This window comes from Moschus berezovskii, chromosome 26, assembly GCF_049115385.1.
Source record: "Moschus berezovskii isolate FMDL1 chromosome 26, NW_MosBer_1.0, whole genome shotgun sequence".
Lineage (NCBI taxonomy): Eukaryota > Metazoa > Chordata > Mammalia > Artiodactyla > Moschidae > Moschus > Moschus berezovskii.
In genome coordinates, this window is record NC_142485.1 from 25439394 (window position 1) to 25455449 (window position 16056).

General features: G+C 41.8%; 1 protein-coding gene across 1 annotated transcript in view; it reads right to left on the bottom strand.

The window, feature by feature from the left end:
• MTMR7 (myotubularin related protein 7) overlaps positions 1-16056 on the bottom strand; it is a 98849-nt gene that overhangs the window by 60642 nt on the left and 22151 nt on the right. Inside the window, exon 2 of the mRNA XM_055416498.2 lies at positions 1241-1363. Within this exon, the coding sequence (XP_055272473.2) occupies positions 1241-1363 (123 nt within the window). The remainder of the gene's footprint in view (positions 1-1240; positions 1364-16056) is intronic.

A 16056-nucleotide genomic window follows, 5' to 3' on the forward strand; every position in this document is an offset into this window, starting at 1 on the left:
CTTTGGGGTTCTTAGGGCATGAGCCACCCATCTCCTTGTATAAACGTGTAATAAACCTTTCTCTGTTCCAAAAGCTAGTGTTTTAGTATTGATGGGCCTCACTGTGCATTAGGCACAAAGGCTTGTGATTTGGTAACAGTCTCTGAGCCACACAGAGAGACAAGAAACACCCTTGACCTTCAGCTGGCTTGCACTCAGTTGACAAGAACTGGTATGTTTGGGGGTAAGAACCAGCTGTCTGAATTCATCATTTTATTTTTCAGTGCCAGGCTTTCTGATAATCAAGCTCATTATACGAAGCAAACCCTTCAGCCTAGAATTCTGCACAGTTCCAGGTAAGGGAACATTTGGGTAGTCAAAGCTTGATATGCACTGGGTAGCTAAAATTAAATAAGGTCATGAGAAGTTAGTAAAATAAACCTTGCAATCAACAAAAGTTAGAGACGGTTCCGCTGGGAGGTGCCACCATGCTCCTTAATTCCACATGGAATGCTCGAGTTCAACAGCAACTTGAGATGGTTGTTTTCTAAGCTGTTGGTGGTCAGGCAGGCTGCAGAAGAGATTTATTTGAAAGGAAACCATGCTGAAGTGCTCGGGCTTTCAGGAGGGTCTCTGCTCAGTTCTCAGTGGCAACGCTTCATTCTTTAAATTCCTCTCCACTAAGTAGGGCAGGCCACCTTCTGCTGCAAAGATCAAGTCTACAGAAAAATCAGAATCTACAATCCACAGATTCTGGTTCTGGTCCTAATGCCATGGTTGGGCAGCTCTCTTAAAATAAGGACCTTCTAATGGTCTCATTCTTATGTAGTAGAAATACCTGATAATAGGACTCTTCCCTAGACTTCTTCTTTTATAAATTATGAGAAAATTGTAGACAACATAATGACAAAATGGCCTGCACTACAGGATGCTACGAATGAAACTGATTGCAAATCACTGTGTAAACGCTGTGTCTGGTACAGTAACATTATTGAATCACTACTTGTCAGCTGTGACATGAAGCACTTACACCTCTGGCTATTCCTCTCTCTTTGATGATGTTCAAATCATCAGTATTTAAAGTGAGTAAATAGATCAAGTGGACATGACCCTCTACAAAAAAAGGCAGTGCTCACATTCCAAAAAGAGTGCTCTGAACACCCAACCCCCCCCCTTCACCTTGAGAACAGACAAAACAGAGTCAAAACTTGTTACTTCAAACAATGGAAAACACAAAAAGCCAAAAATAAGGACTGCATACCCATGTTTCTTTTCTTGTGTCAGGTGCAGTTTCCACAAATATGACGTGAGTGGCGGTCAAATACAAAGTACCGAGGGCTGCTTTTTTAGAAGATATTCGATCTACCAAGCGGACGTTTTCAACCTAGGGAAATCAGTTTGACAGGGTTATCGTAAAGCAAAAGAGCTAGTCACAAACAGGAGTCAGCAGGTAATCTCATGCTTAATCCAAATATGATTTTGAATAAGATCCTTCCAAAAACAAAAGACAAAAACTTACCCTCTTAAACTAATTAGATCTCACAAAGGTCTGTATATCAAAAGATACAAATTCACCAATTCCTTAAATGCAACTTTAAACATACCACAAAAGATTCACACACCCTATTTTTTATGAATATCCTGAGTTTTAAAGAGGTCAATGTTTTTAGTTTAATTATATAATTCTAATTTAAGGCAGGAAGTAACACATGAAAGTTCTTTGTTTACATGTTAACTACATATGAATTGCATTCTATTGAAAAGAAAACAGTGTATTTTCCTATGCATTTCGCAGTTGCGGAAGTGGCCCCAAGATTGTCTGCTCCCATATAAACTAGCAGGAATACAAACATACATACAGGAGCAAAAAGTATCACAGGAATGTTCTGTATGCTCCCCAAGAAAATTTACCAAATGAAGATGCTGATATTTATAATAAAATCTTTCTACTAAATAGAATTCTTACCCCTGAACTACAGTTCAAACTGTCAGATAAGACTTCTGCAAACAATTTTTACCAAGCATACACCTCTGAAATATAGAGGAATTTCAGGAATACGTGCAGCAGGATCATTCCAATATGAAACGTAAAGGAAATGACAAGAGAGTGTCTACAGGGCAAACGAAAACCCACACGACAACCCCAATAAGGCAGCCACCTCAAACACCCGGAGAACATTCCAGCGATGACGATGACAGCAGGGCTTAGCAATGCTACTTACTACTGCCAAGGATTAACCATCTCCAGACACTGGCTCAATCCTCATCTCTCAGATCAGTATGTTGTACTCCGTGACTGGTTCATTTCACTTAGCATCATGTTTTCAATCCATGTTTGAATCAAAGTTCATCCATTTGTAGAATATGTCAGTACTTCATTTATTCTTACTGCCCCAAACACATTCCATGTATATACCACATTTTATTTATTTGTCAGCTGATGGACATTAGGGTTGTTCTAACTTTTTGGTTATTATTAATACTGCTGCTATGAACATTCTTATACAAGTTTTTTTATCTCATACAAGCTTTTATGAGGACAAGTTTTCATTTCTCTTGGGTGTATATATACCTAGGAATGGAATTGTGCCAGGTCACATGGTAACTCTTTGTTTAACCTTTTGCAGAATTCCCAGGGTATTTTCCAAATCCAAAGTGGCTGTACCATTTTACACTCCCGCCACCACTCTGTGAGGGTTCTGACTTCTCCGTGTCTTTGCCAACACTTGTTATAATCTTTTTTTGATCACAGCCATCCGAGCAGGTATGAGATGGTATTCTGTGACTTTTTATTTGCATTTCCCTAGCGGTTAATGATGCTAGTGTCTTTTCATGTGCACGCCTGTTTTTAATGAAAACCCTTCCTATATTTCACTGTTGAATTTGATGTTGATTTTTTTTTAAAAAAATAGCACATCATGGAAGTGACCTGTTCCTAGTTTAATAAGTGCTGATTTTTGAAAATTAGAAATGAACATCAATGCCTTGGAGGAATATTTGCTTTGTTTAGTCTGATGCTATCAATAATAGTAATGGATTTTCTTAACCTTTAAGTCTTGGATTCCTGTGTATGGCCAACTTGGAATCCATGTATTAATGTTTTAATATTCCTTATATTTTATCTTCTATAATTGTTTTATTTTTGTTTTCCTTTTTGGCTTTTCTGCATCTATGCTTTTAAGAAATATTGGTCTACATTAGCTTATTTATGACACTTTTATCAGGTGAATTCAGTTATGATTGCATTAATTAGGACGCTTTCAACATACAAATCATTTAGTATTTGAAACAAATAGAGGCACTTCTTTATACAGAACCAATTCTTTAATAATTCTTCCAACTTTTTGTTCAGTTATAGATCCATTCGATGTTTTCTCCTTTTTCTTTTTTTTTTTTCCTAAATCTCATTTTGACATCTATTTTTTTTTCAAATTATCTTCTTACTGCTGATTTTCAATTTCTTATAATCTTTTCATTCTTGTCTGTGGGCAAATCCCTCTCTCCACAACCTTTCTCTCATTCCTAATATTGTAAACTAGGTTCTTACATTTTTATAATTAGATATGCAGAGGTTTTTTTTCCAAGTAACAGGTCTTGGATTTATGAGGTTAATTTTTCTCTTTTCCAATCATTCATTTATGCTTGTGTTTGTTCATAAATGTTTTAACATGCTTTTTTGAGTATATTATGTAGCTTTCCTTTGTTCATTTTTAAATCCTCAAGTTTGATAGCTCGTTAATTTTCATTATTTTTGGTTAATAACAAGCCTCAAGTCCAATCATTTTCCTTCAAGCAAATCTTTAGCAAGCATCTTATAAGTTTTATTTGTAATATTATCATTATTCTTATTTTCTAGGTAGTTTATAACTACAGTCTTTATTTCTTCTCTGACCCAAGAGTTTTTAAAGAGAATATTTTTCAATTCCCATGTGATTGGATTATGGTATTTAAACTTTTGTCCTTAAATATTCTACTTTGAACTGCCTATGAGAAAGATATCATGGAAGAGACAGTGGGAGGAAAAGAGCAAGGAGATACAGTAGGACATTTCTATGGGGGAAAAAAACAGTTGCACACTGAAATGTGCCTGGCTAAATGAACCAGAGGTGCAGGGGTGATATGAGCTTTCCTGGTGGCTCAGAGGTAAAGAATCCACCTGCCAAGACATGGGTTGGATTCCTGGATTGGGAAGATCCCTGGAGAAGGAAATGGCAACCCACTCCAGTATTCTTGCCTGGGAAATCTCATGGACAGAGGAGCCTAGTGGGCTACAGTCCATGGGGTCTCAAAAGAGTCAGACCAGACTGAGAGACTTAAACAAACAATCAGAGGGTGTTATACCAATTAACAATATCAAAAAATGGAACAGAAATAATTTTCTCTGCACTTAGAACCCATGAAACAAAACTTTATTAGGGTAACCATACTGACAATAAGATAATATTTTAAAGTCAAAGCATCTAGTATGAATTATTCTCCCTATAGAAGTAAAGATATACCACTTAAAGTATTTTTAGAAAACTCTCAGTGGAACAGAACAAGGTTCACAGATGGTGGTAGATTAGAACACTTAATGAGATTTTTCCATGTCTTTTTGTTAATTTTGGATGCTGCTGCAGGAAAATTACATTTCAAGATATAGCCATCATTCTCACAGGTCTCACAGCTGTCGAAAGTAATTCTAAAGTAGAGGGAGGAAATAGAAAAAAAAAAAGATGAGGGAAACACCATCAGCATGATTTCCCAATGATGTAATAAGAAGAAATGAGTAATAAAAATTAAAATTCCGTTGCCTGAGAAATTCTGTGAAGATGGACAGCACTGCTCAGGGATCACTGCATGGTTTACACTAAGACAGCCAGAACATTCTTGACCATGATGCTGCTGCTGCTAAGTCACTTCAGTCGTGTCCAACTCTGTGTGACCCCATAGACGGAAGCCCACCAGGCTCCCCCGTCCCTGGAATTCTCCAGGCAAGAACACTGGAGTGGGTTGCCATTTCCTTCTCCAATGTGTGAAAGTGAAGTCACTCAGTCGTGTCCAACCCTTAGCGACCCCACGGACTGCAGCCTACCAGGCTCCTCCATCCATGGGATTTTCTAGGCAAGAGTACTGGAGTGGCTTGCCATTGCCTTCTCCGGACCATGATGCTAGAGTCGGTCAATTCTAGACCAAGTGAAATGCACCTCAATTGTGCTGATGCCGTCATGAAGACCCAACGGCTCCATAACTCTGCCTCACTGCTCAGCTAACTCAAGTCTGCCTCATCTATGCATGTAAATAAACTGTATGGTAAAAAGGCCTCTTTCATACTTGGAGAAATTGTGACCTTTAAGAAACTACCAGCTTTCCTTAAGACAAAGTTATCACAATTCATTTGCACGTTCCTGGGAACACCATGCTCAAGACACACTAGGTTATCTGTGCTCTGCAAATGGCAGTTCAACTACACAAATGATATTATATCAGTATGTAATATCACATTATAGCAGTCTATCAACGTGACAGATCCCCTTATATCATTAACTATTGGGTGTACATTTTTCACATTCTGACATTTCTGAAAGCGGAATGCATCTTAAAATTAATATGGTAAGAAGACACTGTGGCATTTCATTAGCAGCAGTATTTTTTTTCCTTTACATAAAATCTCGGTGCATCTCACATCACATGTGCCTTAGATTTGCTGAAATGCAGTTTAGTTTTCAGTCACCGGCATATAAATGATATTTGAAACCACAGGACTGAAAGGTTACTTTGGGAGAACATGCAGAGTGAGAAGAGAAGAGATGTGAGGACATGCAGGAGTGAAAGGTCTGATGGAAGAGGAGGAACTGGAGGCGCAAACCGGGCAGGAGCGGCCAGTGAGGAGGACAATCAGCGGGCGTGCTGCTGGGGGAGAGAGTGCGGAGGGAGCGGTTTGTATGAGAGAGTGTGTATGCGGAATGCTGCCGCCAGATCAAGTAAAGCCAGGACTGGAAACTGCCCACTGGATTCAGCGACACAGAAGATGCAGGAGGGGTGGTGGGAGCCCTGGGATCAGAAGCCATCACTCAGTGGCTGCAGGAGTGAACGCACCAAAGCTGAGAGAGTGGAGACTCAACTCTTTGCGGAAGTGTGGGCAGTAGCCAGAGAGGGGAGCCTGACCATTCAATATTAATATGTTTAGGATAATCGGTTAACAATTATTTTAAGTAACTTTTCTCTTGAAATTGGTATTTGAAAATAGAACGCCTTAAGACAAAATTATACTGCAAAGCTATATTCACAAACCACCATCAGAACACTGTGCTTTGTGGTGGCTGTTCAGTCGCTAAGTCATGTCTGGCTCTTTGCGACTCCATGGACTGCGGTACGCTAGGCTTCTCTGTCCTTAACTGTCTCCTGGAGTTTGCTCAAATGCATGTCCACTGAGTCAGTGATGTCATCCAACCACCTCATCCTCTTCGAGATAAACCCAAAGAAAATGGGATACAGGAACCCAAATGTTGGCACAGGCAGATGTTTAGGATTCTCACGACCAAAAGAAAGAACAGCAAACATCCAATTCCACTCAACAGAATGCCTTTGTGTGGGATGGTGTTAGGTTCTGGAAAGAACAGAGACTGAATACGATGGAGTCTTTGTGCTAAAGAATCTTACAGCCTCAGTGGAAAAGGCTGTGCCCCAGTTTAACAGCCTTTTCATTCCCATCCCTGCCCTGTTGGATTTAGAATGGGTGGGTGGAGAAAGGTTTCATCAGCTTTTCTAGGCGAAGGCTGAAAAGCATCAGTGAGAACACCAGGTCCCACCACGGCACCACTGGTCCTTCCCCATTGATCACGAGCAGGCAAAGCTTCTCCTCAACCATGCTCCATCACACCACCTTCTAATTTCAATCTAAACAGAAGTCCTCACTTTCTAAACTGCAAGTCGAATATTCAACTACTGAATGTTTTGAGGTTCTAGAATCATCTCTATCTGGGAAAGAAAAGCTGCCCTGGAGGCCAGGGAGTCTGAAGTGCAGAGCAGGGTTACCTTTTGTTGAAACCAAGGAAAACCAAAGGCACCGGCCACAGGTCTGGCTTGGGCCAAAGCCCCAGTGCTCAATACCGTATAAAGCAGGCTGAGGGCCTCTGCCAGTCACTGGAGGGAAGAGATCCAGACGCTGCCGACCAGGGAGAAACCAACGTGTCTGCAGCAGCCAAAACCGAAGACAAGTTTATGTTCTAATCTAAGAAAAGCAACTAGAGAAATACTTTGTCATGCTAAATTTGGTATCATGACATTTTCTAACTCCAGCAACATGGAAAGTGAAGTATTTGGAAGTCGTGGAGGCCTGGGCTCTGGTTTTGGTTCTGAAAGGGATCCACTGGGCTCAGGCGGCTGAGCGACTCCCTCTGGGTTCTGACTCCTGCAAAGGACCTACGGCTGTCTAATGCCTTTCCCCACTCAGGCTGCTCTCTGTCTGAGGTGCTGCAGAGAGATGGACACAAAACACCAGCCGTGAAAACACACATGAGGTTGTGGTGGTTCAGTCGCTCAGTCATGTCCGACTCTTTGTGACTCCATGTGCAGCACGCCAGGCTTCCCTGTCCTTCTCCTTCTCCCGGAGTTTGCTCAAACTCATCACCATGGAGTGGGTGTTGCCATCCAACCAAGAACCGACTCATTGGAAGAGACCCTGATGCTGGGAAAGACTGAGGGCAGGAGGAGAAGGGGACGACAGAGGATGAGATGGTTGGATTCACACAATAATGACTCAATATTACATCTCAAGAAATTCAGCCCCTCAGGACTGTGGTTGGCCCACGAAACTCTTGAGACTTCCCAAGTGTTTGGGGCCCAGAGGAGAGAGATGAGCATCCTCCCCACTAGCCCAGGGGCTCTTCTCAGTCTCCAGGCTCCCATCCAACCTGATCTCTTCTCCTCTTTCCTCCTAAAGTCTTTGGAGTCTGGACACAGCTGCCTGAGACCCCCGAGTCCTTGGTAAGGCTTCCCAGGTGACTTCTTTGATAATTAAGTGTTGTTTGAATTCATGAAATCTCTTACTACAGTGTTTAAAAGAAAGTCTCCTGGTTGCCTTTCGTGAACAAATACATCTTTTTTTTTTAAGTATGATACATCATCTCAGTGCTCATAAAATTCTTTCAGATAAAAATGAAACAATTCTGTAAAAAGTATGTTTACATTGGAATGCCAACCTGATTTCTGAAACATGATATTTTGCAATCTATCTAGCCATCCAATTTTTTTTTTTTAAACAATCTTTCACGGTGATACTCAAGCTACACGGCACAGAGACCAACCTGGCTTCTTAAAACCCATCCATCAACTGCCCACTCTACTGGCCAGGACACGGCTCAGTGCTTATGCAGAAACCAAACTCAAGACCTTTGCAATGATGGGAACCTAGAAGGGCACACGGAATCCATTTTTTCTAAAATGCTCTTCTTTTGGAGCACAACACGTTATATAAGCCACAAAATGTGGGGATGTGTGACATAAAAATGTGCCTCAATACTGCTGCTTAAAGTGCCCCATGGCGGAAGGAGAGGTTGGGACAGATTGAGACGGCAGCCCTAACATAAATGCCTTACCATGTGTAAAACAGACAGCTGGTCAGAAGCTGCTGAATCACACAGGGAGCTCAGCTTGGTGCTCTGATGACCTAGGGAGTGGGGTGGGGGGGATGTGGGAGGGCGGATATATGTATTCACATAGCTGATTCATGCTGTTGTACAGCAGAAACAACACAGCATTGTAAAGCAACTATCCTCCAATTAAAACTTTTTAAAATTTTAAAATAAAGGGCCCCATAGCCACTGCAGGTCCGTCCCACTGTATGGTCTTTTACACTGGAATTAGGAGAGGGTGGCAAGGGTGCCATGGCTGGGACAGAAGCCCCCAAGGATGGAGCCCGCCCTGGGTATTCACAGTCTTGGGTGCGGAGGCTATTCTGGCTTCAAGCAGATACCACCCCTCACTCACAAACTGCCGAAACTCACAACTGGACGATCCAGGACTAAGTTTCCAGAAATGCTGAAGGTCAAGAAGGAAGCACAATTGAGGAATCTCCCTCCTAACCTCTCCCTGGAGCAGCAGGGGCAGAAGAAGAAAGGATAATAAGAGCAGAAGCACTGACAACCATTTGGTGAATAGCTACTGAGTGTCAGGTATGTACTAAGTGTTGTCCGCACAGTGTTTCTAACCCTGGCTGAAAGGCAGAAGTGGTGATCCCATTGAACAAATGATACTGGTGTAGCCTGTAAATCCACTGCCCAAGGCCTTGCAGCTAGAAAGTGGGAGAGACAGATTTCAGACCAGAAGTGTCTGACTCCCACATCCGTTTCCCTAGGTCTCTCCCACACTTTACCACTTCAGTCCAGGCCTAACATTGTAAATTAATGGCTCAGTAGCCCAGCCTCCTTTTGCCCTAAAATTGCAATGAAAGAGTTGATACAGTGAACAAGTAAAAAGTTCTGGCCAAAGCTAAAGCACTGATCATTCACTGTAGAGCTTCACATTACAATGGCCATGTTAACCCCCTGTCTGTCCATTTCACTGGCCTGGAGGGACGCATCCCACATGGTACCAAGGCAGCCTGGAGAGCCTGGCTCCCAGGGGGTCCCAGGACCAGCCGGCCAGAGTCGTGACAGATGCACTAGCGTCTTTCACATCAGAAGGTGCCATGACCTCCTGCAAAAGCAGGAGAACCACGTCAGGAAGCAAGTTGCACTTCTGCTCACCAACCACATGTTAACTCTAGAAAGGTTTCATTTACGGTAGGTGTCCTTGTGGTGCTCAGTAGGATGGTTAAAGCTTGAACCCAGAGCTCCTGGACAATGAATGATTCCACCAGCGAGGAACTGCATGTGTGGGAAAGAAAGAGAAGCAGCATCCATTTCTATAGTTAGGAACGAACAGTAACTACTGACAAACAAATCCATAACAGAGACTTTAGAGATTTCACTCTTGCTTCCACTGAATGCTTACCTCATGTCTGTGACTCCATTCTCCCTTTTAACTGCAGTGATAACAGAGTTTGCAAGAAAGATGGGCTACTCAGTGGTAGTTGCAAAAAATTTTGACAGACAAAGAAAAAGTAAAGAAACACAAAAGTCTGCAGACTATTTGGAATTGTTATAATCTCTTATAATGGGAGGGGAAGCATTTGATTTCTCTCATTTAAAAAGAAGTACTTTCAATACTGAATTGTATATTTGAAAGTTGCTAAGACAGCAGATCTTAAAAGTTCTCATCACAAGAAATAAACTGTTAACTCTTTTGAGATGATGAATGTTAACAAACACTATGGTAATCATTCTGTAATATATATATGTGTGTGTGTGCTCAGTCATGTCTGACTCTTTGCAGCCCCATGGACTGTAGCCAGTTAGGCTCTTCTGTCCATGGAATTTTCCAGGCAAGAACATTGGAGTGGGTTACTAGTTCCTTCTGCAAAGGATCTTTGCAACCCAGGGATCATATTCACATCTCTTGCATCTCCTGCACTGGCAGGCAGATTCTTTACCACTGAGCCAGCTGGGAAGCCTATCCATCTATCTATCAAATCATTATACTACATACCTTAAACTAATACAATGTTCTGTGTCAATTATATCTCAATAAAACTGGAAAAATCACACGGTAAAGTAATGCATAATAAACTTGCTTGCAAAAAATTTTTTAATTGAAAAAATTAAGAGATACACATTTCTCCTAGTTATATAAAGTTGCTTGAACACATAAAGCGGGGGCAGTCACGAAGTTTCAGGAGTTTTCTAATCTAGCTGTTTGGTAGAAAAATCAGAAACACCAAACCTTTTCCCAAAAGTCTGATTTAATCTGTTTAAAACCAATGAAAGTCTTTTCCCAGGACTATTTTATTCAGAGGTCAGATATTGGAGAAGAACTGAGGGAAAGGCAAAAATCACAAAGCCCAATCCAAGAAAATACATGGCATGTAACCAGAAGAAATACTTAAGACATTCTGCCTTTCATAAAACTTATAAAACATCCTTGACATAACACTGAGAGAGATGCTGGTGGGAGACACATATTCAGAATGCATGAAAATAATCTTATTTTCAGGCTGTCTGAAAAATTAAGTCTTTTAAAAATGCATCCTGCTATGAAGCCAAATTATTTGCTAAAACATCGTCAATACAGTCAAGATAAAATACAAAGTAAGGTCTTTGTTAAAAATCCCTGAAACGGGCTGCCACCCATCAGTTGAAGCCCTGTTAATTTCATTACTTTCTTAATTCATGTTATTAACTTGTTGAGAATCTGGCCTGTGCCAGGGACCCAGACCAATGAGTTATCCAAAGGCTCCTAATTAGCAACACTGCCCACAGATTATCTGACTCCACCTCTGTCCGCCAGGACTTTCTACAGAGTAAGAGACAGAAATCTCAACTTCATATGGCTTCAGCCCAAAGGGATTTTTACAGAAGCATTTATCCATACCCATCAGGCTGGCCAGGACTTCAGAGCCCCCAGCGCCCCCCGACCCCACATCTCTCAGCAGGGCCCCCTCACTCTCTGCTGGCTCTGGGCTCAGAAGCCCAACCTCACTGCACACTTCCCCCGCAGCCCAAGTCTCCAGGCTTCTCCTTAAGCCAGCCAGAGTGGTCACAGGAATGACAGGTGAGTGGCTGGACTTGAGCCACAGAAGAACACGGGGACAGTGCACAGAGCCAGCCGGGCCCTCAGTGAGCCTGGGAGAATGCACGGGGAACAGCCAGAGCCTGGAGCATGGCTGCCACATGCTCTCTCCCAGCCTGTCATCTTTCCTCATGCCTCTGCGCATCACTCCCTATTTAAAGCTTCCCCGGTTCTCAGTGCTACTAATCAGGGCCTTCCACAGACTGGCCCCACCTTATCTTTTCAGCAGGCTCCTTTTTTAATGCCCCAAACCACCTTCAGTATCATATAACAGATGCAACCGATTATTCTCCAAAGAGATCCTGAGCTACCAGAATCCACGAATGGGAACAAACCACCCCCCATGCTTCTACCTCCACCAGCATCTCCTAACCTATGGAGCCCGCCTCTTCAATCTTACCTCCTCAAGCACCAACGTCTCCCTGGACAGAGCCAGTTTCAGGCAGATTAACTGAAGCAGGAGGGTTCAGATTTGGAAAGACTAAAAACCAATTTCAAACAGACGCATAATCCAAGGACTTTAGACAGACCCACAGGTAGATATGGGTAGAGAAGTTCATCCCAGTAATCTCATTTTCAAAAGTAAGAGGTAAAAGAATGGGTTTATCCGGAATATTCAGTTATGCTAGCTGCACAAAAGGACACTGAAAATAAAGATCCCGAATCATATGCATGTTAGAAGGATGTTTAGTGTGTCAACTTTCAAAATGAAGAATCTACAGATTTGCTCGATTTTCTGGGAAAATATAAGACCTTTATTCACAAAAGAAATAGGATACTTGACACACAATACTTCTACAGATTTTTTAAGCCACCTACAAATCATCAAATAATCCCAATAAATAAGGCTATACTTTGAAAAGACATAAGTTGTTCAAAATTTACTATTAAAAGAAGAAAAAAGCCAGTCAACTTTCCTATATAGAAAAGGATGTTTTGGGAACTCCTCTGGTGGTCTAGGGGTTAGGATATGGTGCTTTCACTACCATGACCTGGGTTCAACCCCCAGTCAGGGGACTAAGATCCTGCAAGCCATGGGGCACAGCCTACAATTATTTTTTTAATTTTTAAAATTTTAATTAAAAAAAGAAAAGTATGTTTTCATCCAGCTTAGGTCAAGGTAAAGGAAATATCTTGGTGATTTCAGATAGCCCTGAATGCCTATAAATGGGCAGGATGTTGAGTTCCATCTACCTATACAATTGTTACAACAGTTGATTTGATGGACATGCAACTAACTTTTAAAAATTCCCTGAGGGGAGATAATAAAACTAAAATAGTTAGTGACACAGACCCATAGCTACTTAAGAAATGAGACTGCTAGCAATTCTTGGAAAAGACAGAGAAAAGAAAAGCGAGCCCATTTTTTGCTCAAGAGAAACTATAAATGCTATGCCAGCAGCCAAACTCATAAATAAAGCCAGGCACTTGAGAGAGCTGCACAGGGCCCATATAATTTATTTTGGTAGGATGACCCTGGATGTGTAGGCTTAAAAGAACATGCACTGTTGAACAAGAGGACGGACTCGGGATTTATTTCAACACCACCTTAAAATAACCTCAACCAAAAATACCATTTTCAACAAGCCTAAATAAGAAATTTTAAAAAGAGGAAGAAAGAAGAGTTAAGAGGAAAATAAATTAAGTACAGATGCTGGGCCCTGTGTGACTCAAAGAATAAGCCTATGGAGTAACCTATTGAAGGTAGTTGGCCTTCACACACTAGTGATTTTGAAAACTAAGATAGTATTTGGGAGAATAAGACCTAGTCAGGAAGCAATAGAAAGCAAAGGCTTCTTTTTCATGATTTTCCTCTAAAAAAGATTTCCAAAATGCTTCTGAAGTTGATGTGTTTTTGACAAAGGCAGCACTAGCAAAGGTCTAAACCGTCTACTTATATAGTTCTTTGGGAACTATGGGAAAACATTTTTCCAAGGGCAAGTTGTGCCAAATGGAACTTACTGCTGGTCCAAAGAGCAGAGAGACAGCTGGGCACAGACAGAACCAAGTCATATACACCCCAGCCCCTCCCACCATCTCCTGGCAAGATTCGGCGCCAGAGGACCAAGGCGGAGAGCCCTTGGTCGGTTGGGCAAGGCCAGGTTCCAGCTCATTTACACGTTCCCATGCCTCACCCCTGGGCTCTGGGCCCCCAGGGACAAACTCCATAATCGGCACCATATTTTCCCCCTTCTCGTCTTACAGGTCAGCCCTCGGGAGCCCCTCATTCGCGTTCTGGGAAATGAGCATACAGCAGGATGTCGTGCAGACACAAAGATGTGAAGACATGTTCCGAGGCGACACGACTTCTCTGTGACCGGGAGCTCTGAGGTCCCCGAGAGCTTGAGGATACCACGCACCCAGCATGGTCTGTCCCCTCCAGCCTGCTACCCATGCCCCGCCTCCTGAATCCTGCCTCTCCTTGGCCATTCCAGGCCACAGAGATCACCCACTTTCCTTCAAACTGCTGGGACACCAATGGTCTTTACTATTAAATATTTATTTCCCATTTATTCTACACTGCCTTATTACTGACTAACTCTGTTTCCAAGAATGTGTGTTCTCAAGGAGGTTCTTTTATTTCCAACCTTCCCTGCAACACCATGAACCATGCAGACCCACACTCGCACTAGAAATGTGGAAAGGATAGGGATACAGTTCCTGGCTTCCTGAAACGATGCACCATCTCAGTGATATCAGAGCAACACGGCAGCCTTCAACACGAAGTCCCTTAAGGACGGGTAGTATTTTTTTTTTTTTCATCTTTGTGCCCTAATGCTTAGCACACGCACATGCTAAAGTATTTGTCTACTGATTGAAAAATGACAGCAATATGGTAAAGAAAAAGTATGTGAGGGCTTAGAGGTAGAATCAGGTATGATTAACCAAGAATGCTCTATTACTGAATGTGGATCTTCAGTCAAGGAGGTAAGGAATTCTCAATGGTGGAAGATGTTGCAAGTACAAGAAATAAGGACAAACGAAAAAATAAACAAAAAAAGTGCTCTCTCTGCAAAAGTGAAGGCTAAAACTAAATGCCATGGAACTAAGAGTTTTGACTTTCTTCCCCATAGCTGGGGTGTAGGATGCAGCTGTGGTTGAACAAGCAGTTTTTAAAAGCTGCTGTGAACACAAGTCAGCAGGTAAAAGTAAAAGCTGTGCTCTACAACTTGATTAGAAGTTTTTTTGTTTTTTTTTTTTAAATCCAACTAGTCTTCACACTGGAAAGACGTTACCCAGGTGGTATAGAATCTGGCAGGTTTCAAGAAACTTTAGGGCACTTTGCTTTAGGTCCTAAGCTCTTTATGCAATTGCTGTATGTAGTTATAGGATTCTCAGGTGGCTCAGTGGTAAAGAATCAGCCTGCAATACAGAAGACACAGGTTCGATCCCTGGGCCAGGAAGATCTCCTGGAGTGGAAACCGGCAACTCACTCGTATTCTCAACGGTATTCTTGCTGGAAAATTCCATGGACAGATGGCAGGTTATCCATGGGGTTGCAGACTGACAGACACGAGTGAGCACAAGCACGTATGTAATTACACAGCTCTTCATGAAATTCTTTATTTGAAAGGCTGAGACTATTCAACACACCATGTCCTGCCAGTTTCTGGCAGACTATATGCAGTCATTTGTAGTGTTTTGTGAAAATCCCTGGGATTAAAGTTTTGGTTACAATGTTGCTTCACTTTTTAAAGCCTGATTTTCCTTGCAAAACTAAAATCTGTGAACTTGGTACTAAGCCCAGGTATAATATTTTTATTGGAAGAAATATTTCTATTTTCTTGCGAAATACTTTTAATAAAATACTAGCATAAATACGAGAGCTCTGAACCCTAACCACTAGACAACCAGGGAGCACTAGCTTTTGTTAAAAAATAAGACAGATGTTAGCTAGACTTATTGTGATCAATTTACAATGTACACAAATACCCAATCATCTGTAGGATGTTTCAGGAGGATCCTAGGACATTGGTTTGCATGCTGAGGTGGGTGAGAAGCGACTGGAAGGTTTACAAGAGAAGAAAAGCAACAGGATTTGGCAAATAAATCTAAAAGTGGAAGATTTTCCAAGGTCTTGGCTCACAGTGATTTTATATATATATTGCAGTATTTTTTTTTTGTTTGCCTAAGTCTTTCCTACAGTGTAAGTACCATAAAACTAGGGAGCTTGTCTTATTCACCAGATGGATCCCCAAGGCCTAAAACAGCACCTGACCTACAGAGAACACTTAACGAATAGCTGTTGAAGGTCCAAGTGAAGAATAAAGGCAGGAATAGGGTCCTTGAACTGACTTGCTCAGCTCAAGAAGGTAGAATCCCTTTGATAAACCATCACTACTCCCACAGGCTGAAGAGCTCACTCCCATGTGGAAGTCAACGATGCCCCAAACGTTCAAAATCATCTGTGCTTTGCTACATGCCTGG